Consider the following 25,270-nt stretch of genomic DNA (forward strand, 5'->3'; position numbering starts at 1 on the left):
TGTACCTGGCACTGTCCTCAAACTAAAATAACTAACAGTCTTCTTGAGTGTTTCTGGTGGCGAAGGTAAATAGGTTTACACATAAAAAAAACAGAGTTGGACCAAGCATCTTTGTTTCAGTGATCCATAGTAGAACAGTATGTGTAATGTCAAGATTTTGCATGCATTGAGTTCAAGACAAGAAAAGTATTCGAGCGATATGAGTTTGAAGGAAGTTGATCTATATAATATGATCACTCAGCAACAAAGAAAATGACAGTTGTATGATTATTGTATTTCTTTCAGACATGAAAAAGTAATGTATACTCAGGAGTGTCAGGTAACAATATTATATGTGACTGATTGTTTCCTATGATTGTTTCCAAGTAAAGCTGTAGGTACATTTACCAATACAAATTTAATAAAATTATGGCTTCATCTGGTTTCAGTGTGTACGACAGTATTTAGTTGTGATGATAACAGAGGGGAATGTTCTCTCTATAACATGTCCTGATGCTCAATGTAGAAAACAAGGAAAAATTCTTCCCTGTGAGGTAAGTGTATGAAGTTGTTACTACTTTATTTAATTGTTTTTTGAAGAAAACTTGATTTAATTTGCACTACTCATAAATTGGCTTTCTAGAAGAAAAAAAAACACTGCATTTGTATTTAGCTCACCTGACGTTTGTTCAGGGTGAGCTGTTAGTATAGGTGGATGGTCTGTTGTCTGTCATCCTGCGTCCTGCGTCAACATTTTTACTTAAACATTTTCTCCTCTGAGATTGCTGGTCAGAATCACACCAAACTTGGTCAGTAGCATCCTGGCCTGGACCTCTATCAAGTTTGTTAAAATGGTTCAACTTGGCCCATTTTAGTGGCAGCCAGAGCTAAAAATAGAAAAATATCGAATAACTTTGTAACCAGGTTTTTTAAAAAAACTGGTTATTAGACTGCTGAAAGTGGTTTCCTAGCAGGCGGCATCAACTTTTGGTTTCCGTTCAATAACTTGAATTAGGAGTGACCGATTCAAATTTAACTTGGTATATAGGTATCTTGCATAGAGACGGTTTTTGGATTGAATATGAGGTCACTAGGTTCAAGGTCAAGGTCACTGTTGCTGAAAATAGAAAAAATGCTTTCCGCTCGATAACTTTAGTTTGCATTGATATATTGAAACTAAACTTACCTATATGTAGCTTATAGAAAAACCAAGGTTGGGATTGTATATGGGGTCATTGGGGTCAAGCTCAAGGTCAGCATAATTGATTAACCCACCTGCCTAGCTCAGTAGGGAGAGCACAGATCTACAGATTGCAGAGTCATAAGTTTGATCCTTGGGCAGGCCATAATTTATGTTCTCCATGATGATTTGATAAAAGACATTGTTTCAGAACTTACTCGTCCTCCACCTCTGATTCTTGCGGAGAACAGGTTTGTACTGGTACAGAATCCAGGAACACTGGTTAGGTCAACTGCCTGCCGTTACATAACTGAAATACTGTTGAAAAATGGTGTTAAACCCAAAACAAACAAATAATTAATCGTCACTTAGAAAATTCCAGAGGTCGCAGTGGTCTATAGCATTGGGCCAAAAGCTATTTTTCTGCCTGTGGAACGGAAGGATGTTGGTTCAAATCCCACTGAGATAAAAGAAGAATTTTTTTCTTTTTTATGTGATAGAAAAGGTCATTTTCATGCTATTGGGTCAAGGTCAAGGTCACAGTTACTAAAACTAGATTTTTTTTCTCAATGTGATCATCAAAAATGTGAATTCCACTGTATAATTTTAGTTTGGACTTCATTACTGCCACCAAACTTTGTGTACAGCAAGCTTATCTCAAGAATTAGCTTTGTATGGTATTTGGGGTCACTGTTACTAACAGGAGGGCCATAATGGCCCTATATCATTCACTTGTTATCATTGCACTTAAGGACAAGAAGGTCAAAAAATCATAATCAAGATCAATCAAAAGAATTATGAGAAAATAGAGTTGAAATTTTCTAAAGTTACTTCAGATGAAATTATTTTCAAATCAGGCCAGTAGTTTCATACAAGAAGTTTTCTGTATAGCCTTATGGGAAAATGAGCCCCTCCCCTAGGCGGCCACTTTTTATACGCCCGTTTGAAAAACGGGACGTATTATGGGAACGCCCCTGGCGGGCGGGTGGGCGGGCGGGCGGCGTCCACAGACTTTGTCCGGAGCATATCTTCTACATGCATGGAGGGATTTTGATGAAACTTGGCACAGTTGTTCACCATCATGAGACGGAGTGTCATGCACAAGAACCAGGTCCCTAGGTCTAAGGTCAAGGTCACACTTAGAGGTCAAAGGTCAAATTCAAGAATGACTTTGTCCGGAGCATATCTTCTTCATGCATGGAGGGATTTTGATGAAAGTTGGCACAGTTGTTCATCATCATGAGACGGAGTGTCATGCGCAAGAACCAGGTCCCTAGGTCTAAGGTCAAGGTCACACTTAGAGGTCAAAGGACACAAGAAAGAAAACTTTGTCCGGAGCATATCTTCTTCATGCATAGAGTGATTTTGATATAACTTGGCACAAATGTTCACCACCACGAGGCGGAGTGTCATGCGCAAGAACCAGGTCCCTAGGTCTAAGGTCAAGGTCACACTTAGAGGTCAAAGGATACAAGAATGAAAACCTTGTCCGGAGCATTTCTTCTTCATGCATAGAGGGATTTTGATATAACTTGGCACAAATGTTCACCACCACGAGACGGAGTGTCATGCGCAAGCACCAGGTCCCTAGGTCTAAGGTCAAGGTCACACTTAGAGGCCAAAGGTCAGATACAAGAATGACTTTGTCCGAAGCATTTTCTTCTTCATGCATGGAGGGATTTTGATGTAACTTGGCACAATTATACACCATCATGAGACGAAGTGTCATGCGCAGTTCCCTTTTTAGAATTACTTCCCTTTGTTGTTACTATAAATAGCTTATATTGTAACTTTTTCATTACTAGTCGTAGGGAAAAATCGAGACCACTTTTTTGTAGTACAACATGCATGCTACATCCAATTATGAGGTGTATTTTGACCAATCTCTACCTGGTAAAGATTTTTGTGTGGACTTACAATTTTTTTTGGATTTTTTTTTTTTTTTTTTTTTTTCTTTAAAGATTACCTTCCCTTATTTGTTACTATAAATAACTTATATTGTAACTTTTTTATAATTGACCGTAGGGAAAAAACAAGACCACTTTTCTGTGGTACAACATAGATGTACTTTCAAATTTTTAGGTGATTGTAAGGTATCTCTACCTGGTAAGGAGTTTTTTTTTTGGACTTAGAAAAACAAAAGACTTACAATGATTACTAAACAACCACAAAATTAAAATTCCATTTGCAAATACAGGTGCTAGAGTAAAGAAATTTGCTGTGACGGGCGTATATTGTGACATTCTGGCACTCTTGTTCAATGAATCAAAATTATTTGAAGGAATTTGGTAAAGGGTCACCCAAGAAACATTTGTGTAAAATTCTTTTGAAAAGGGACCAGCAGTTTCTGACAAAAAGACTTTCAAAGTTCTATAAAGGCAGATAGGGAAAATAAGCAAAACCCCTTGGGGGCCATGTTTTACGCTGAATCAAAATTATTTGAAGGAATATAGTAGAAGGTCACCCAAGGAACACTAGTCTTCAGGGCTCTCGCGAGTGGGCGACTTGAGTGAAATAGGCGCTCTAGAACTTCAAACTTCGCTCAAATCTAACCTCAAAGCGAAATGCAAGTCGCCCGATTTTCTTTGATTTCCACACTCGCTAATTAGTGCTACCCGGACTGTTGACAATTTGCACGGTGTCATAACGAGTGCCGAATACACAAACACACGCCGGTAGCATAATTTAAGCTCCTCCTACTTCAGGTACTTGCGAGATTTTCCCGAGAAGTTTGAAAGCAAATCAAATTATCCGATACACCTCGTTGATTGTGTTCAGCCAATTAGCGTTTTTGATTGTCAACATGTTCGAGTGCAAAAAGCAAAGTGGTTTTTTTTTTTAAGAAACTGCTGATTAACCATGCGATTAATTGGAATTTGGTACACAATTATTGTTATCTATGATAAAAGAACAACATGTAATGTATTAACAATGTTTAAATTGACTTCCATCGCTGAATTTATTTGAATATGTATTTCTAGATTACACAGTTTACTTTCAGTTTCATTCGAGTGAGATTCTGACATTCCTCGGTGAATGACTCGGTGTTAATAATAAACACTTCATACAAGATATAACCAAAATTTGGCGGGTTACATTTACAGAATCGGCTTGAATTTTGAAAACGATTTTTTTTCAACGAAACAATAACCACTGTATAGGAAATGATCTAACTAAGAAAATGAATGGTCACATCAATACTTTTTATCAAGAAACAAGAAAATTACAGCCACCTTTCGAATCACTCGACATCATTGCGGTAGGAAAAGTCTTCCCACTTCCAAGACTCTTGTGTAAAATTGTTTTGAAATCAGTTTTCTATATAGCCATAAGTCCAAAGGACAGGAACAACAAAGGGAAGAAATTTAACCAAAAAGAAAAAAAATTCTTACAAGGTACAGATATGTCAAAATACACATAAAATTGGAGGTACCATCCATGTTGTACCACAGAAAAGTGTTCTCGGTTTTTCCCTACGGCCAGTAGTAAAAAAGTTACTAAATAAGCTATATTATAGTAACACAAGAGGGCCATGATGGCCCTGTATCGCTCACCTGAGTACCATTGCTCAAAATGATATGATCAAGTTTTGACATAGAGCACGTAGACATACACATTAAATATCATCAGGATAAACATTTTCTTGTAACAGTCCCTTTTGACCTAGTCGGGGCCAATTTCCATACCAAGTTTGAGTGTCCTAGGTTCAAATGCTGCATTTTTGTACTAACATGGCTATTCCTTACCCTGGAAGACGTAAATAACATTTAAACATTTAAAACCAATCTCATTAGATGCTGCTGAGATATATTCGTTTACATAAAATAAAGGGAGGTAATTTGTCATAAATTCAGTCAAAAGTTATCTACCCTGATTGTCGGAGTCCATCTGATGGCACAAATGACATTTCAAATCAGTATCTTCATTGGTTACTGAGATACACCCATTTTAATTTGAAACAAATGGAGGTAATTTGACATAAAATCAGTCCATAGCTATCTATTCTGATTGCCTCAGTCCATCTAAAGACAATAATGAAATTTCAAATGAGTTCTATAAATATTTACCGAGATAAATCTATTTTTAGCTCACCTGAGCAATACTCAGGTGAGTTTTTCTGATCACTCGATGTCCGTCGTCCGTCGTCTGTCTGTCGTCTGTCGTCTGTCAACGTTTAGCTTGTGTATGCGATAGAGGCTGTATTTTTCAATTAATCTTCATGCATATTGGTCAGAATGATAACCTTGATGAAATCTAGGCTGAGTTTGAAAATGGGTCATCTCGGGTCAAAAACTAGGTCACTAGGTCAAATCAAAGAAAAACCTTGTGTATGCGATAGAGGCTGTATTTTTCAGTTAATCTTCATGAATATTGGTCAGAATGATAACCTTGATGAAATCTAGGCCGAGTTCGAAAATGGGTCATCTCGGGTCAAAAACTAGGTCACTAGGTCAAATCAAAGAAAAACCTTGTGTATGCTATAGAGGCTGTATTTTTAGCTCACCTGTCACAAAGTGACAAGGTGGGCTTTTGTGATCGCGCAGTGTCTGTCGTCTGTCGTCCGTCCGTGCGTCTGTAAACTTTTGCTTGTGACCACTCTAAAGGTCACATTTTTCATGGGATCTTTATGAAAGTTGGTCAGAATGTTCACCTTGATGATATCTAGGTCAAGTTCGAAACTGGGTCACGTGCCATCAAAAACTAGGTCAGTAGGTCTAAAAATAGAAAAACCTTGTGACCTCTCTAGAGGCCATATATTTCAAAGATCTTCATGAAAATTGGTCAGAATGTTCACCTTGATGATATCTAGGTCAAGTTCGAAACTGGGTCACGTGGGGTCAAAAACTAGGTCAGTAGGTCTAAAAATAGAAAAACATTGTGACCTCTCTAGAGGCCATATTTTTCATGAGATCTTCATGAATATTGGTCAGAATGTTTATCTTGATGATATCTAGGTCAAGTTCGAAACTGGGTCACGTAGGGTCAAAAACTAGGTCATTAGGTCTAAAAATGGAAAAACCTTGTGACCTCTCTAGAGGCCATATTTCTCAATGCATCTTCATGAAAATTGCTCAGAATGTTCATCTTGATGATATCTAAGTCAAGTTCGAAACTGGGTCACGTGGGGTTAAAAACTAGGTCAGTAGGTCTAAAAATAGAAAAACCTTGTGACCTCTCTAGAGGCCATATTTTTCATGAGATCTTCATGATTATTGGTCAGAATGTTCACCTTGATGATATCTAGGTCAAGTTCGAAACTGGGTCATGTGGGGTCAAAAACAAGGTCAGTAGATCTAAAAATAGAAAAACCTTGTGACCTCTCTAGTGGCCATATTTTTCAATGCATCTTCATGAAAATTGGTCAGAATGTTCACCTTGATGATATCTAGGTCAGGTTCAAAACTGGGTCATGTGCGGTCAAAAACTAGGTCAGTAGGTCTAAAAATAGGAAAACCTTGTGACCTCTCTAGAGGCTATATTTTTCAATGGATCTTCATGAAAATTGGTCAGAATGTTTACCTTGAAGATATCTAGGTCAAGTTCGAAACTGGGTCACGTGGGGTTAAAAACTAGGTCAGTACATCTAAAAATAGAAAAACCTTGTGACCTCTCTAGAGGCCATATTTTTCATGAGATCTTCATGAATATTGGTCAGAATGTTCATCTTGATGATATCTAAGTCAGATTCGAAACTGGGTCACGTGGGTTTAAAAACTAGGTCAGTAGGTCTAAAAATAGAAAAAACCTTGTGACCTCTCTAGAGGCCATATTTCTCAATGGATCTTCATGAAATTTGGTGAGAATGTTCAGCTTGATGATATCTATGTCAGGTTCGTAACTGGGTCATGTGCGGTCAAAAACTAGGTCAGTAGGTCGAAAAATAGAAAAACCTTGTGACCTCTCTAGAGGCCATATTTTTCACAAGATCTTCATGAAAATTGGTGAGAATGTTCACCTTGATGATATCTAGGTCAAGTTTAAAAGTGGGTCACGTGCCTTCAAAAACTAGGTCATTAGGTCAAATAATAGAAAAACCTTGTGACCTCTCTAGAGGCCATATTTTTCAATGGATCTTCATGAAAATTGGTCAGAATTTTTTATCTTGATGATATCTAGGTCACATGTGCTCAAAAACTTGGTCACTATGTCAAATAATAGAAATAACGATGTCATACTCAGTTGAACACTGGGTCATGCGGAGATAGGTGAGCGATTCAGGACCATCATGGTCCTGTTGTTCAATTATTCTTCATGAATATTGGTCAGAATGATAACCTTGATGAAATCTAGGTCGAGTTCGAAAATGGGTCATCTCGGGTCAAAAACTAGGTCACTAGGTCAAATCAAAGAAAAACCTTGTGTATGTGATAGAGGCTGTATTTTTCAATTGATCTTCATGAATATTGGTCAGAATGATTGCCTTGATGAAATCTAGGCCGAGTTCGAAAATGGGTCATCTCGGGTCAAAAACTAGGTCACTAGGTCAAATCAAAGAAAAACCTTGTGTATGCGATAGAGGCAGTATTTTTCAATTGATCTTCATGAATTTTTGTCAGAATGATTACCTTGATGAAATCTAGGCGGAGTTCTAAAATGGGTCATCTGGGATCAAAAACTAGGTCACTAGGTCAAATCAAGGAAAAACCTTGTGTATGCGATAGAGGCTGTATTTTTCAACTGATCTTCATGAAATTTAGCCAGAATGATAACCTTGATAAAATCTAGGCCAAGTTCGAAAATGGGTCATCTGGGATCAAAAACTAGGTCACTAGGTCAAATCGAAGAAAAACATTGTGTATGCAATAGAGGATGTAGTTTTCAATTGATCTTCATGAAATTTGGTCAGAATGATTGCCTTGATGAAATCTAGGTCGAGTTTGAATATGGGTTATCTGAGGTCAAAAACCAGGTCACTAGGTCAAATTAAAGAAAAATCTTGTGTATGCGATAGAGACTGTTTTTTTTTCAATTGATTTTAATGAAATTTGGTCAGGATGATTGCCTTAATGAAATCTAGGTTGAATTTGAATATGGGTCATCTGAGGTCAAAAACTAGGTCACTTGGTCAAATCAAAGAAAAAACTTGTGCATGTGATAGAGGCTGTATTTTTCAATTGATCTTCATGAATTTTGGTCAGAATGATTGCCTTGATAAAATCTAGGTCGAGTTTGAACATGGGTCATCTAGGGTCAAAAACTACGTCATATCTAAGAAAATGCTTGTTTTATCGCAAGAGACCAATTTTTTGGTCCAATCTTTATGAAAATTGGTCAGAATATTTGTTTCCATGAAATCACTAGGTCAAACATGTTTTACACTATTATGGTGTGTTTCTTAGGTGAGCGACCTTGGGCCATCTTGGCCCTCTTGTTATTAAAATCAGGGGAGGTAATCATGCAATGGTATATGCATGTAGAAGATACAGAGTACAAGCCTATACAACAATATATTAGTAAAGTATTCATATCGATAAATGTTCAATCAAGAGTTATCTAATATGGCTATTTCTTACCATGGAAGACTTAAATAACGTTTCAAACCAATCTCATTAGAAGCTGTTAAGGTGTATTCATTTAGATAAAAAATAAAGGGAGGTATTTTTCATAAATTCAGTCAATATGTATATTCACTGATTGTCCAAGTCCATCTGTTGACATAAATGAAATTTCAGATCAGTATCTTCATTAGTTACGGAGATATACCCATTTCAATTTGAAATAAAGGGAGGTAATTTGACATAAATCAGTTCATAGTTATCTACCCTGAGTGTCTCAGTCCAACTAATGACAATAATTAAATTTCAAATAAATACTATAAGTACTTACTGATATAAATTCATTTTGATTACAATCAGGGGAGGTAATCAGATATAAAATAACTCTGGAACCTATGATTGGATCTGACAGATTCGTCATGAATCCAAGATTTATTGTTGTTGAAGATATTTGGAAGTTTGTATCAAATCAAACCATAAATGAAGTCTCTATATGGCTGCAAAAGCCAAAATAGCTAATTTGGGACCTTTAAGAGGCCATAACTCTGAAACCCATGACGGAATCTGGCCAGTTCAAGAAAGGAACCGAGATCTTGTGGTGATACAAGTTGTGTGCAAGTGTGGTTAAAATCAAATCATAAATGAAGCTGCAATTGTGCAGACAAGGTCAAAATAGCTAATTCTGGCCCTTTCAGGAGCCATAACTCTGGAACCTATTATGGGATCTGGCCGGTTCAAGAAAGGAACCAAGATCTTATGGTGACACAAGTTTTATGCAAGTTTGATTAAATTCAAATCATAAATGAAGCTGATATTATGCAGACAAGGTCAAAATAGCTAATTCTGGCCCTAACAGGGGCCATAACTCTGAAACCCATAAAGGAATCTGGCCAGTTCAAGAAAGGAACCAAGATCTTGTGGTGATACAAGTTGTGTGCAAGTTTGGTTAAAATCAAGGCATAAATAAAGCTGCTATTATGCAGACAAGGTCAAAATAGCTAATTCTGGCCCTTTCAGGGGCCATAACTCTGGAACCCATTATGGGATCTGGCCGGTTCAAAAAAGAAACCGAGATTTTTTGGTGACAGAAGTTTGGTGCAAGTTTGATTAAATTCAAATCATAAATGAAGCTGCTATTATGCAGACAAGGTCAAAATAGCTAATTCTGGCTGTTTCAGGGGCCATAACTCTGGAACCCATAATGGGATCTGGCCAGTTCAAGAAAGGAACCGAGATCTTATGGTGAAACAAGTTGTGTGCAAGTTTGGTTAAAACAAAATCATAAATGAAACCACTATCATGCAGACAAGAAATTGTTGACACACGCTTGGACGGACGAAGGGTGATCGCAAAAGCTCACCTTGCCACTATGTGACAGGTGTGCTAAAAATAGAGAAATGACTTCCACTTCCACCAATATCTTTAATTTTGGTACACTTATTGTCACACAAAGGTTGAGAATGTATTTAGGGGTCACTTGGGTCAGATCAAGGTCAGTGTAATTAAAAATAGAAAAATGGGGTTACATATCTGTACTTCTGAATGGCATGATTGGATGCAGTCAGATATTTATAATAGAACATGACCCGTTTTAGCTCAACTATACGAAGTATGGAGAGCTATCCTACTTGACCTGGCTTTGGCATCCTTCCGCATCCGCACTTTGGTTAAAGTTTTGATGCACTTTCTCTTTATCTTTGTTATTGTACCCCCTGAACAACGAAGTTGTAGGGGGGTGGGGTATACTGGTTTCAGGTTGTCTGTCCATCTGTCTGTCTGTAGACACAATCTTGTGAGCATCATTTCTCCTCATCCCCTTGACACAATTTAATGAAACTTCACACAAGCGGTCAGTAACAACAGTAGTTGTGCATAGTGCATGTTAGGTTCTTTCATAAATTTTTTTTGCAGAGTCACGGGACTTTGTTTTTTGTTACTCTACTATATACATAGAGTCTGCATATGCAATCTTGTGCTCCCTAAATCTCCTGAACCCATGCACACAATTTAATGAAACTTCACACAAGTGATTAGTAGTATCCCTAGTTGTGCATGGTGCATGTTAGGTTCTTTCAGAAAAAAATCCTGCACAGTTATGGGACTTTGTTTTTTGTTAATATACTATATACATAGAGTCTGCATAATGCAATCTTGTGCATGCCTAATCTCCTGAACCATTACACACAATTGAATGAAACTTCACACAAGTGCTCTGCACCAACCTTACTTGTGCATGGTGCATGTTAGGTTCTTTCACAAAAATATTTTGCAGAGTTATGGGACTTTGATTTTTGTGCCCCCCCATGAGTGGTGGGGGCATATAGATTTGCTTTTGTCCATCCGTCCGTCCTTCCTTCCGAGAATGTTGTGTCGCGCCATAGGGCTGCCTTGAAATCTGTACCGTAACTGGCCGATTATATGAGGTCGCACTCGTGTATAGGACGCAATGAAAAAATATCAGCAGAATTCTGGAAAAATGCTTATACCCACTTACCATTTATCCGAATTTATGTTTGTCCGAAATTTGCTATAGTTTCTACGAACTCGCCGGTTTTTGCTTAATCATTGTCAATGTTTTTGCATGTTGTGCAAGTGTTTAAATTGAAAAAGCATAAACTCTGTGTAAGCACTAAACTGCAGCATCCTCTGATCACTCCATGAATATTGTCGCCAGTGAAAACGAAAGTACACTTTGGCATGTGGCAGTAAAATGACGTAATTTTAAGACTGGTTTGCAAATTGTATTGAACATTATGGATCAGTGACTATGATCATATTGGATCAGTCTAAAATCTCGCATGCTGCCTCCGGTTATGATTAAACAGTTAATTGTTTGCAGATTGTGACAGTAGGTGTAAGATGAGTAATGCCTCGGGGTGAATTTCTCGATGAACAAGAGGATTATAGACAACTATCAAAATTATGTTTGAAGACTAGATAATCGATTTCCGGGCTACCTAATATGGAGTTTCAAGTATTTTAATGCAAAATGTGTGAAAACACGCCGGGAAAGTTTTACACAGGTCTTGTTAAAAAATTAATGATCAGTTACAGAAATGCGTTGTAAAATATATTTTAATGAAAAACAGCATTTATTTATCTGAAGATTTTATGTCTACTCAAAATTTTACATTTTATACAAAAGTAATTTAAGACACCGGGTCCCGATACCGGCTATTAGCTATGCCCGAGTCATTGGTATTTACTCCCCTTGAATTCTCTTCAATATAGAGGTACGCGGTGTAAATAAAGATCGATTTTCTTAATTTTTGAGTCGTGGGAAATGTTTGGTCTTTTTCTATCCCCATATATAGGACACATCGGTCTTTCAAGACCAAAATCTCGGTAAAAAATGTGCGTCTTTAATAAATATTCGTAGGATGACGGTATTTTAGTTTTCATGATGTGGGTAATCTCTTTGTTTATCGAGATGTGCTCTGGAGACATTAACATAATCTTGAGACAAGTACCTGTTGTAATCATGCAAGAAACATGTACCCCAGCAAGATTTTAGACTGATCCAATAGCATTTAAATCGATAAAGCATTGTGTTTAAACCAGTTTGTAAACCAGTCTTATCTCCAGCTACCTGTCAAAGTGTACTTCTGTTTTTTTCCAGAGGAATTTTTTAGCTCACCTGTCACGAAGTGACAAGGTGAGCTATTGTGACCGCTTGATGTCCGTCGTCCGTCGTGCGTCAACAATTTGTAAAAAAATCTTCTTCTTGAAAACCACTGGGCAGAATTTCACCAAACTTCACAGGAATGGTCCTTGGGTGGCCTTCTTTCAAAATTTTTCAAAGAATTGAATTCCATGCAGAACTCTAGTTGCCATGGCAACCGAAAGGAAAAACTTTAAAAATCTTCTTCTCAAAAACCAGAAGCCCTAGAGCTTAGATATTTGGTGTGAAGCATTGCCTAGTGGACCTCTACCAAGTTTGTTCAAATCATGACCCCGGGGTCAAAATTGACCCCGCCCCAGGGGTCACTTGATTTTACATAGGAAAATCTTAAAAAAATTTCTTCTCAAAAGCAGAAGCCCTAGAGCTTAGATATTTGGTGTGAAGCATTGCCTAGTGGACCTCTACCAAATTTGTTCAAATCATGACCCCCGGGGTCAAAACTGACCCTGCCCCAGGGGTCACTTGATTTTACATAGGAAAATCTTCAAAAAAATTCTAAAAATAAACCAGAAGGCCTAGAGCTTAGATATATCACATGTAGCATTGCCTAGTGGACATCTACAAAATTTGTTCAAATCATGACCCCAGGGGTCAAAATTGACCCCGCCCCAGGTGTCACTTGATTTTACATAGGAAAATCTTAAAAAATCTTCTTCTCAAAAACCAGAAGCCCTAGAGCTTAGATATTTGACATGTAGCATTGCCTAGTGAAAATCTACTAAAGTTTTTCAAATCATGACCCCAGGGTCAAAATTGACCCTGCCCCTGGGGTCACTTGATTTTACATATGAAAATCTTCAAAAAATTTCTAAAAATAAACCAGAAAGCCTAGAGCTTAGATATTTCACATGTAGCATTGCCTAGTGGACCTCTACAAAATTTGTTCAAATCATGACCCCCGGGGTCAAAATTGACCCCTCCACAGGGGTCACTTGATTTTACATAGGAAAATCTTCAAAAAAATTTCTAAAAATAAACCAGAAGGCCTAGAGCTTAAGATATTTGACATGTAGCATTGCCTAGTCTTGTAGTGGACCTCTGCCAAATTTGTTCAAATCTTGTTAAAATGTTTATGCCTATGTGCTCTGTCCTATGTGCTCTATGTCAAAACTTGATCATTTTGAGCAGTGGTACTCAGGTGAGCGATACAGGGCCATCATGGCCCTCTTGTTTGCAAATTACCCTTTGTGAGGAGAAATTATGTAACATACATGGGCTCACAGACTTTAAATACCTGCAAAACACATAAAATTTGATCCTTGTTTAAAGCCATGAACTCCAGATTTTGGCTAAAAGTGATCTTTCTTTAAAATTGAATTTTGGTCATATTGTGAACATTGGTTTATGAGTGTTTGTTTCTAAACTCTTTAAATATAGATATTTATAATTAAGGCTGTTTACATAGCATTAATTTCCTGTTACCTAAAAAATTCTGTCATTTTTAGTTGTACAGTCTGGAGGCAAGTGCCTTTAATTACAAAAATCAGCAAATTTGTATTATTTTAGACAAACGTAAATGCAGTTACAGGTTCAAGAAAGTGGGAGAGACTCCATTTACTTGATTTTAATTCCATTTCTGAAACTACTTATTACAGAATGTTTAGGATCAGACAGAATTATTTATTGATTCTAAATGATTATATGAGAGATAAATTTGCGTTTGATACTATAAGGAATTTACATGAAAAATTGCCTGATATATTTTGTCATTTTGTCATTTTTCAATAACTCAAAGGAGAAAAATTCCTAATTTAACTAGTTGTTCTCTTCTGCACTCCAATGTAAAATCCTAGGGGAAAAATGGGTAATAATTTTGCAAAATAAAATCTGTTTGAACATGTGAGTCTGGCTAAAATTAAAAAAAAAACTTACATAAATTTATGCCTTCTATCTAACTGTTACTATAGTAAACATGCATCAAGCAGATATTACCAAACTTGGGCCACCATACTATAACATTGGTAATATTGACAGCCTTGTGGGTTATTAATAGCCTAGCAGACTTCTGACACCCTGCTTTGTCTCTGTTATTTCTGAATGGATTTGATTCAGACTTGAAATTATTGTTCCACATCACCAGTGTATTGCAACACAAGGTCCATAACACTGGAACCAATATTTCATGAATTATGCCTCCTCTTTACTTAGAATTTCAGCTTAATTATGTCTCCCACACCACTGTGTGGTGGAAGAGATATTGATTTACACCTGTCTGTCTGTGTGTCCGTCCGTCCGCCTGTCACAAATCTTGTCCGCACTCTTTAAGACGGATATTCCTCATCCAATCTTCACCAAACTTGAACAAAATGTGTTTGCCAATAATTCTTCTGTCAATTTCGATAACTACCCAAATCGGCCCAGGCACTTCAGAATTATGGCCCTTGCAACATTGTTTTTGATAATCAAGGCACTGAAAGTCTGATTAGGTTGTATCAAAGCACTGAAAGTCTGATTGGGTTGTATCAAAGCGCTGAAAGTCTGTTTGGGAATTAAGTATATATAGGGAGTAGGGTTTATACTCTCATCCGATTTTCACCAGACTTGAACAAAATGTGTTTACCAATAAGTTCTCGGCCAAGTTTGATAACTAGCCAAATCGGCTCAGGCACTTTGGAATTATGGCCCTTGAATTACCGAAAATTGCTCAGCCCATGGGGCACATAAAGGACTCACATACTACTAATGTATTTAGTCATATATGCCCCAAGACCTAATCATGTCAGATGATTAGACAGTGTCAGAATAATTTGTATATTTGATATAGATTCCCTTTTCATGCTACCATTGCTATAATTATGTTTGAATTGCTGTAAATAATGGAATTTGGGTCATTAGGCCTCACCAAATTAAAAAGTTGTTCATCGGATTTGCCGCTCGTATATTTTCAGAAACACAAAAAAAATATATTTTTTTGTTTTTGGCTTGCGCTCGCCCCATTGAAAAAAATCAAGTTAAAATTTTTTGGTGCGCTACTTTTTACAGACTTAAAAGTATATAAATGCTTATAAATTCCAGTCCCAGATTGTTCTCAAATGGATTTTAATCAAAATAAATACATACTACGCACACATCATCTATAATGTATCATAACACTTATTTTTAGTTGCGTTAAAGTTATTTCCCCTTTATGCAGTTACGCCATTTTCTTCAAATGTTTACCAAATTACGTGCTACAAAAATTGATTTATTTCATTGAAAACTGGATGAAGAAAAACATCTTAATTTATTTGGCAACATCAATCTACATTATTTTGGTAAGGGTAAATACTTACTGATGCATAACACTTATCTGTTTTCTGTTTTTCCTGTCCAAATGTCCAGCATTTGCATACGAAAGTTGGTGGGGTAAGGAATTTACATTATGAATTGTTTTCAGACCAGTTTCGATTTTCAAATTTTCCAGTCATTCAGTAGACTAATTAGGGCTGTCATTGATTGGGTCTTTTGCATATCGACGATACCGATATATCGGAAGACAAATATCGACGATACATCGATATATCGATTATTAAGTTAGATTAACAATCTCTTTGTTTATGGGCATGCTATATACCTTCTTGTTAATGTTATGTCTTTTTTTTTTGCCTACTTTTTATATTACTGTTTGATTGTGTTGTATTTGTATCTATGAAATAAATAAAATAAATGAAAATTAATGAAATCTTTTATAGATATTCATTGTGCCTTCACTCCTTTTTTGCATTTATCGTACTTTACAACCTAGTAAACTATAATACCAGGCACTGGAGTTGGGTTTCAAACAGCTAAAAATTCTGCATTTCTCTTCCATAGATATCTATTTATTTATTGAATTAATTAATTTATTTATTTACAATGTTTTTATTTATTTTTAGCCTGTTCCATACCCTGTCTTAATTTTTACCTTGCATAAGTTTACATTCGGATTAGGTACTGGCACCGCGTGTTTTTTTTTTTTTTTTTTTTTTTTTTTTTTTTTGTTGTTTTTGTTTTCTTTTTTAACTTCTGTCCAAGTTTTCAATGGGCCTCAAATTTGTAGTGTTTGACTGTTTGTTTGTTGTACTGAAAGGCATGTTTAAGCAACACCCTGTGTTTCTACGAACCAAAACAAAGCTTTTCCTTCCGTCTTTTGACTGTTTTTCCACTATTTAAGCCGGCGACGGCTTCCTCTTCGGCCATCTTTGATTGTTATTGTTACGGGCACTAGCTAAATTCTGTACCTTTTACTGAGTGATCAGCTATACGCGAACAAGTAAAAAGCCGAGATTGACGTAGAAACAGTATATATACTCTATGTTTTTACATGCACAAACAACGAAGCGACCTTTCAAGACAGGACAACGTAACTTTTTGCAAATAGATTCTGAAGTTGAGCCCTTTTTACTTCTAACCATATACAGTGCCGGCTAGTGGGAAAAGACTGCTACGGTACAAGTTTAGACATGACCTTTTTTGACAACTTCCGTTACTTTCGGCACATTTTTGCAGGCAGAAAAAGTTGTTTTAGAGGGTCTGAGTGTTTATCTAGACAGTTGTTTTTTCTCTCTGTAAAAAATCGATTTTTGAAAATGGGAATCGATAATCGATCGACCAAAAAATATCGTTGATACATCGATATCGTTTCTATCGATGACAGCCCTAAGACTAATGTTAATGCACGCTAATCTCCATTTACGTCCTTAATTGAGACTTTGTTATAACAAATTTAATATGTTATAGAAAGTTAGAAAAAGTGCTGTTCATAAGACATCATGCTCGACTTTTCTGAATCAGAGCTTTAAATTGCCAGTAAAAGGGGCATAATAGCCAGAAGCTTTGAAAGTAACAGAGCTATTGGTCATTATATAAAACTTAAACAAAAATATTCTATATTAAAAAGGGACATAACTCTGTCTAAATTCAGAGTTAAGAGTATTGTTTCTCCTGGTGTAGACTTTGACAGTAAATACTTATTCTAAGTTTCAAATCAAAAGTTTTAATAGATCTAGTAACACTTACAGAGATATTTGATGTATCAAAAACTTTGTAAAGTCAGCTAAAAATGCTACATTTTAGCAGTAAATACTCAAGTCACATAATATGTGATAAGTATGGTTTAAGGTTGTGCATTGTTGTTTATTACATATTTTCTAACAGCATTTTCCAAAGCTTACATTATTTGATTACACTGTACTGTATGCCAATGTTATTACCTTTTTCATGAGTTCGCTTTGTTGTGCGTCTGCAGGTCAGATTTTCTCAATCCCTGGAGAATTATTTTTTAATGTAAAAGGGCTATACATTCTATTTGAAGGTTTTTATTAGTCAGTCGAGAGCCAAATGAAGACAAATATATTTCTTTGCTTTTCGCTCGCTCCTGATTTTGTCAAAAACCAAAACAAATATTTAAATTATTTTTTCGCTCGTCGCCTCAGTTTTTTCAGAAAAAAATCCGATGAACAACTTTTCAATTTGGAGTGGCCATAATGGCGAATTTGGATTAATTATGGTGATAGCTGGATCCCAGCATCACATATTATGTTATAATTATACAATAGTTAAAGGGAACAAGCTATTTGTTAAAGCAAGTACCCGTTGTAAAATACTATGTACTAATTTGGACCAATCGGAAACGAGTTCTGTAAATAGCACCAATCAAAGCTCACGTCTGCTAAGGTATAAATAGGTAGATGGATGACAGAGAGATCATTCTGTATCCAGCGATTGAAGAAGACACATCGAGGATTCAACTAATAATTTATACCAGTACCTTGATAAGGAGGTTATTGCAACTACCCTGTCAGGGCGAATAAATTACTAGAAAAAAGATGTTTGAAGGTCAGTTGCACATCATCACCCACATCATATGGCACAAAGACCATAAATCCAGTTCATGAAGAATGCCCCCTTTGTAATTCCAGGTTAAGTTGTGATACACCATCACTTTATCTAGGTTATTACTACCGTAGACACCCATATATAATGCGCAGTTTTTTGACCCCCGGGACCACCCCTGAATCGTGGGTGCGCATAATATACAGGTATAGACAATTTTCCTACTTCAAAACAAGTTTGTTACCGATGTTCGCCATTTTGGTAAAGGGAAACTACTCCCCGCGCTTACTGTCTCCGCTTAAATCTAAGATTGCCGTTACGTTCCGTAAAAGATCGAATTGTTTATTTTTCTTTGAAACAAAATTAATTTCATATAAATTTAAAAGTATTTTGACGAAAGAAATGTTTATAAATCACAAAAATTATGATACTAATTAAAGATCGAGAATTATCTTTAACCGAGATCAAGCTGTGAACAACATAATTGACACGAGGTGACACGTTAATTGCCGGTAATTACTGGCTTTATGATCGTGACAAAAAGACTATCACACCTTTTGTTATCAGTTTGAATTGAGAAGCTCATGTCATTTTGAAAGATACCATTCCGAAATATTGAATCAGCTGCTACTTATTTATTCAAAATAGTGAATTAAAAAAGGTAAAACAACAAATATAACAATAATTTACTGGTTTTATTTTCGAGAAAACAATAATCGATAGTACCGTGAGACTGATGCTGCTCTCCGCCGCGGAGATAAAATTTATTACTGGTGTCGATGTAAACTCTACTTTCGTTTTCCATCCACCTCAAAAATTGACCAAATTTTTTTTTTTTTTTTTTTTTCCCAGGATTTTGGACTAAGATCGGGGGTGCGCATTATACACGGGTGCGCATTATACATGGGTATCTACGGTATGTAGATTTGATTTAAACTTGAAATAGTTCCACATTATCATTGACATCATATGATACAAGGTACATTACTCTGGCAGAAATATTCCATGAATTATGTCCAATTTATATGGGGTATTCGTCACTCCTGTGACAGTTCTAGTTAAAACTGTGAGCGATACCTGTGTGCAACGGAATTTAGAGCACAGCTAACCGTGGTGATACCAGAATTTAGTAAACACAAAACTTAAAAGGAAAATGCTGCAGTCACGCGATAATCCAGTGATAGCTGTAGTTTTCTCAGATATGCCCTTTCTCACTTATCCAGCATCGAAATAGTTGACAGTTCTGGGCAAGTATTTGTTAAGACTGTTATTTTTGCCAACTAGAACAAAAGATATTGTTTTGCATTACATCTTCGACTCTGGAAACTGTAACTTTAGATCATCTTTTTGAAAGGAAATTTGCTGAATAAATAATTCAGCAGTGTGTAATGATGTCATAAACACTAAAATGGCAGCCTCCACAAATGAAAATAGGTTGTTGCCATTAAAGAGAGCTAGATTTAGGTGTATGCAACAATTTTGTTAACTGTTTCGGGGTTATAGGTCTCAGTCATGATACATGAAGATTTTAACGAAACGAAATTGGAGATCTGTTGATTTCTTCTTAATTTTTGGTAGGGAAATTCAGATTATATCAAATAAAAAATAATATCATTCACATTAAATGTAACTTGTACTTTGAATATTTCATGCAGCAAAAGGGAATGTCAGCAAACTGCTTGCAGATATGCTAGGCATCAATTGGACCATGACATGGTTATGAGACTATAAGGGGTCACCCCTAAAACTGTGATCCATTGTCTTGTAATCATTTTAGGTAAAATGTAATGTTTTCTTACATTATGAATTGTATTTATTACAGGTCAAGAAACTTGTTGATGATAAAAGCTTTATAAGATACAGGAAAATCAGATATCAGAAAGGTAACATTTCATCAATGGTAAATAAAGGCTATGCTATTGACGAAGGGCGTTCCTTGTCTTGCCCAAGGACTAGCTCAGCCCTTCTGTCAAGAATTTATATTTTAATGGTAGATGTGGGTTCATTCTTTGGGTGCTACTTTCATGTCCAGTTATTCTTTTAGCTCACTTGTCACATAGTGACAGGGTGAACTTTTGTGATCGACCGTCGTCTGTCCGTCCACAATTTCTTGTGAACACGACAGAGACCACATTTTGCAAGCAATTTTAATCAAACTTGCACACAATTTGTATTGGCATAATATTTCGGTTCTTTTCGAAAACTGGCCAGATCTCATTTTGGGGGTTCCAGATTTGCTATTTTTGGCTTTTGAACACAGAGAGCACATTTTGCAATCAGCTTCAATCAAACTTGCACACAACTTGTATTGACATAATATCTCGGTTTCTTTCGAAAACTGGCCAGATCCCATCATGGGTTCCAGAGTTATGGCCCTTTAAAGGGCCAAAATTTGCTATTTTTGGCTTGTGAACACGATAGAGACCACATTTTGCAGTCAGCTTTAATCAAACTTGCACAACTTGTATTGGCATAATATGTCGGTTCCTTTCGAAAACTGGCCAGATCCCATCATGGGTTCCAGAGTTATGGCCCCTTAAAGGTCCAAAATTTGCTATTTTGGCTTTTGCAGCCATATAGAGACTTCATTTATGGTTTGATTTGATACAAACTTGCAAAATATCTTCAACAACAATAAATCTTGGATTCCATGATGAATCTGTCAGATCCCATCATAGGTTCCAGAGTTATTTTATATCTGATTACCTCCCCTGATTTTTAATCCCCCGCCGTGGCGGAGGGATTATAGGAATGGTCTGCGTCCGTCCTTCCGTCCGTAACAAAATCGTGTCAGGTCCATATCTCTTAAACCCCTTGAAGGATTTTCATGAAACTTGGGTCAAATGATCACCTCATCAAGACGATGTGCAGAACCCATGAGTCAGCCTTGTCGGTTCAAGGTCAAGGTCACAACTCAAGGTCAAAGGTTTGAGCCTGCCATTTTGTGTCCGCTCTATATCTCATAAACCCCTTGAAGGAATTTTATAGAACTTGGGTCAAATGATCACCTCATCAAGACGATGTGCAGAACCAGAGTCAGCCATGCGGTCAAGGGTCAAGGTCACAACTAGGGTCAAAGGTTTGAGCCTCCATTTTGTGCTGCCTATATTCAAACCCTGAAGGATTTTCATAAACTTGGGTCAAATGATCCCTCATCAAGACGAGTGCAGAACCCATGAGTCAGTCATGCCGGCTCAAGGTCAAGGTAACAACTTAGGGTCAAAGGTTTGAGCCTTCCATTTTTATCCGCTCTATATCTCCTAAACTCCTTGAAGGATTTTCATCAAACTTTGGACAAACGATCACCTCATCAAGGCGTTGTGCAGAACTTACGAATCAGCCATGTCGGCTCAAGGTCAAGGTCACAACTGAAGGTCAAAGGTTTGAGCCTTCCATTTCGTGTCCACTCTATGTCTCCTAAACCCCTTGAAGGAATTTTATAAAACTTGGGTAGAGTGATTACCTCATCAAAACGATATGCAGAAATTATGAGTCAACCATGCCGGCTCAAGGTCAAGGTCACAACTAAGGGTCGAAGGTTTGAGCCTTCCATTTTGTGTCCACTCTGTATCTCCTAAACCCCTTGAAGGATTTTCATCAAACTTCAGTCAAATGATCACCTCATCAAGAACTCATGAGTCAGCCATGTCAACTCAAGGTCAAGGTCACAACTGAAGGTCAAAGGTTTTAGCTCTGTATCTCCTAAACCCCTTGAAGGATTTTCATGAAACTTGGGTCAAATGATCACCTCATCAAGACATTGTGCAGAATTCATGAGTCAGCCATGTCAGTTCAAGGTCAAGGTCACAGTTAAAATCAAAGGTTTACCCTTTCACTATCCATAGCAGTGGCGGGGGATTTAGCTGTCTTTCAGACTGCCTTGTAATCAAAATGGATTTATATTAGTAAGTACTTATAGGACTCATTTGAAATTTCATTATTGTCAATAGTTGGACTGAGACAATCAGGGTAGATAACTATGGACTGATTTTATTTCAAATTACCTCCCTTTATTTCAAATTAAAATGGGTATATCTCCGTAACTAATGAAGATGCTAATCTGAAATTTCATTTATGCCATCAGATGGACTTGGACAATCAGTAAATATACATATTGACTGAATTTATGACAAATTACCTCCCTTTATTTTTAATGTAAATGAATATACCTAGCAGCTTCTAATGAGATTGGTTTGAAACATTGCTTATGTCTTCCATGGTAAGAAATTTCTACTTTTTCTTACTTTTCTAATATATTGTTGTAAAGGCTTGTACTCTGTATCTTCTACATGCATATACCAATGCATGATTACCTCCCCTGATTTTAATAAAAATGGATTTATCTCAGTAAGTATTTATAGGACACATTTGAAATTTCATTATTGTCATTAGTTGGACTGAGACAAGCAGGATAGATAACTATGGACTGATTTTATGTCAAATTACATCCCTTTGTTTCAAATAAAAATGGGTGTATCTCAGTTACCAATGAAGATACTGATTTGAAATGTCATTTATGCCATCAGATGGACTCAGACAATCAGGGTAGATAACTTTTGACTGAATTTATGACAAATTACCTCCCTTTATTTTATGTAAATGAGTATACCTCAGCAGCATCTAATGAGATTGGTTTTAAGTGTTATTTAAGTCTTCCAGGGTAAGGAATAGTCATGCTAGTACAAAAATGCAGCATTTGAGCCTAGGACCCTCAGACTTGGTATGGAGATTGGTCCTGACTAGTACTTGACCCATAGGTCAAAAGGGACTGTTAGAAAAAATTATTTATCTTGATGATATTTAAAGTGTATGCCTATTTGATCTATGTCAAAACTTGATCTTATCATTAAGAGCAATGGTACTCAGGTGAGTGATATAGGGCCATCATGGCCCTCTTGTTGTCGGGTGTGATTAAACCTGCCGATACAAAAGATCTTTTTTAGGAGCTCCAGTTGTTGTGACAGTTTATTGAAAGAGTTTATCATCCAGTGAGTAATTGGTGAACTGTTTTCAAACAAGTTAATATAATTTCAAGCAAGGTGATAATAATGTGCATGACTTGTTATAATAATGATATTTAACTTTATTCTCCTCACAGTGTTGTGAGCGAATCAGATTTTCATGATTACCTTATTTATACCCGATTATGGTGGTTATTTTCAAAACAAGTGCTAAAAAGCGGACAATCAGAAATGCAACAAAGTATACTCTAGACTATAGAAGAACACGTGCGAAAATATCATTTCGCGTTTTGTGAAAATGTGCGAATTAAGAAAATGTGAACCAGCCCAATTTGGAAAAATAGTGAAAAAAAATCAGTGAATCCAAAGCCCTACACAGTACCTTTAACAAGTAGTCATGGAAGCACATATGTTTGTCAGAACAGTATTATCCTGATAACCATATAGAGAACAATGCTGTCATTATGTCCAGAAGGACTTCTTGTTGTTGCAGACTGTCTTAAAATCATGTTTGTGTTATTTTCACAGACCCCTTGTTCTATTGTAGAGGTTGACCTTGACCCTAACAGAACATTTTGTCCAGAAGCTGGTTGTGAAACAGTGTGCCATGTATGTAGTACATCTACCAGCGAGGCCATAAGTAGACCAACTCCAGTTGACTGTCCAAAGGTTTGTATAAATATTTTATAGTTCCTGTACACTATGCCTGTAGACAGAATTCAGATTTTTATTTTGGTATGACTCCAATATCAGTGTCACTGTCATTAATCAAACTTCTTTTTTCATACAACAGGCTGGGAAACAGTAGCCGGACAAATTTTCATATTTCGGCTCCATTATTTTCTCAAAAATATTTGACATAAATGAAGCCCACACTGCACAAATATCAGCTCCTTCTGCATTCGATATTGTAATCAGCATCGCATTGTGACATAAAATATGGGTTCCATGGGATCACAAAAAGAAGTTATTTTCCCAGTGAGGTAAACCAGTAGCGGGACAAATATTTTGACGATGGTTTGCTGTTATTTTGATATCAGAAAACTAATTAAACTATTTTTACACATTTCTTTATCATTAATCTCTCCAGAAATGCACATGAAAGATAACCTGACTTTCAATAGCAGCTACGAAAGCAAAGGGAGGCTAACACTCAAAAACTCGAATTTTGTCTGACACGAATTCTTGATAATTCAAATAGATATAGTATAATATTAGTGCAAAGTCAACAGCCCTGCATTTTATGTAACTATTACCGTGAAATTAAAAGTAATACATGTTCTAAAATCATTGGTCCTCCGCCTCTGATTCATGTGGGGAAGTTGGCAGTTACTTGCGGAGAACAGGTTTGTACTGGTACAGAATCCAGGAACACTGGTTATGTTGACTTGCCTGCCGTTACTGACTGAAATACTGTTGAAAAACGGTGTTAAACCCAAAACAACAAAACCTTATCAGCAGAAAATCAGTATGCAGTTTTATTAGCTCGACTATACGAAATATGGAGAGCTATCCTACTCGACCCGGCATTGGCATCAGCGTCCTTCTGCGTCCGCACTTTGGTTAAAGTTTTGATGCACTTTCTCTTTATTTTTGTTATTACTTGATGGATTTACTTCAAACTTAAGATAGTTGTTCCTCATCATCACCCACATCATATGGCATAAGGGTCATAACTCTGGCACCAATATTTCATGAATTATCCCCCCTTTTATTTTAGAATTTCAGGTTAAAGTTTAACCCGCCCGCTTAGCTCAGTTGGTAGAGCAACGGTCTACGGATCGCGTGGTCTTGAGTTCGATCCTCGGGCTGGGCGTATGTTCTCCGTGACTATTTGATAAATGACATTGTGTCTGAAATCATTAGTCCTCCACCTCTGATTCCTGTGGGGAAGTTGGCAGTTACTTGCGAAGAACAGGTTTGAACTGGTACATAATCCAGGAACACTTGTTAGGTTAATTGCCCGCCGTTACATGACTGAAATACTGTTGAAAAATGGCATTAAACCAAAAACAAACAAACAAACAAACAGGTTAAAGTTTTGGTACACTTTTTCACTTTATCACAGTTATTACTAAATGGATTTGATTCAAACTTAAAATAGTTGTTACACATCATCACCCACATCATATGACCCAAGGTTGATAACTCTGGCACCTATTTTTCATAAATTATGCCC

At 36.6% G+C, this 25,270-nt stretch overlaps 1 protein-coding gene across 3 annotated transcripts in view; it reads left to right on the plus strand.

Annotated features, from left to right (window-relative positions):
* The window catches only part of LOC123525884 (probable E3 ubiquitin-protein ligase RNF144A), a 64,747-nt gene that overhangs the window by 19,886 nt on the left and 19,591 nt on the right, over positions 1-25,270 (plus strand). For all 3 annotated transcript variants that reach the window (XM_045305041.2, XM_053537996.1, XM_053537997.1), the window contains exons 3-5: positions 429-533; positions 19,953-20,013; positions 23,639-23,760. In XM_045305041.2, the coding sequence (XP_045160976.2) occupies positions 429-533; positions 19,953-20,013; positions 23,639-23,760 (288 nt within the window). The remainder of the gene's footprint in view (positions 1-428; positions 534-19,952; positions 20,014-23,638; positions 23,761-25,270) is intronic.

This window comes from Mercenaria mercenaria, chromosome 3 (assembly GCF_021730395.1).
Source record: "Mercenaria mercenaria strain notata chromosome 3, MADL_Memer_1, whole genome shotgun sequence".
In the NCBI taxonomy this organism is placed as follows: Eukaryota; Metazoa; Mollusca; class Bivalvia; order Venerida; family Veneridae; genus Mercenaria; species Mercenaria mercenaria.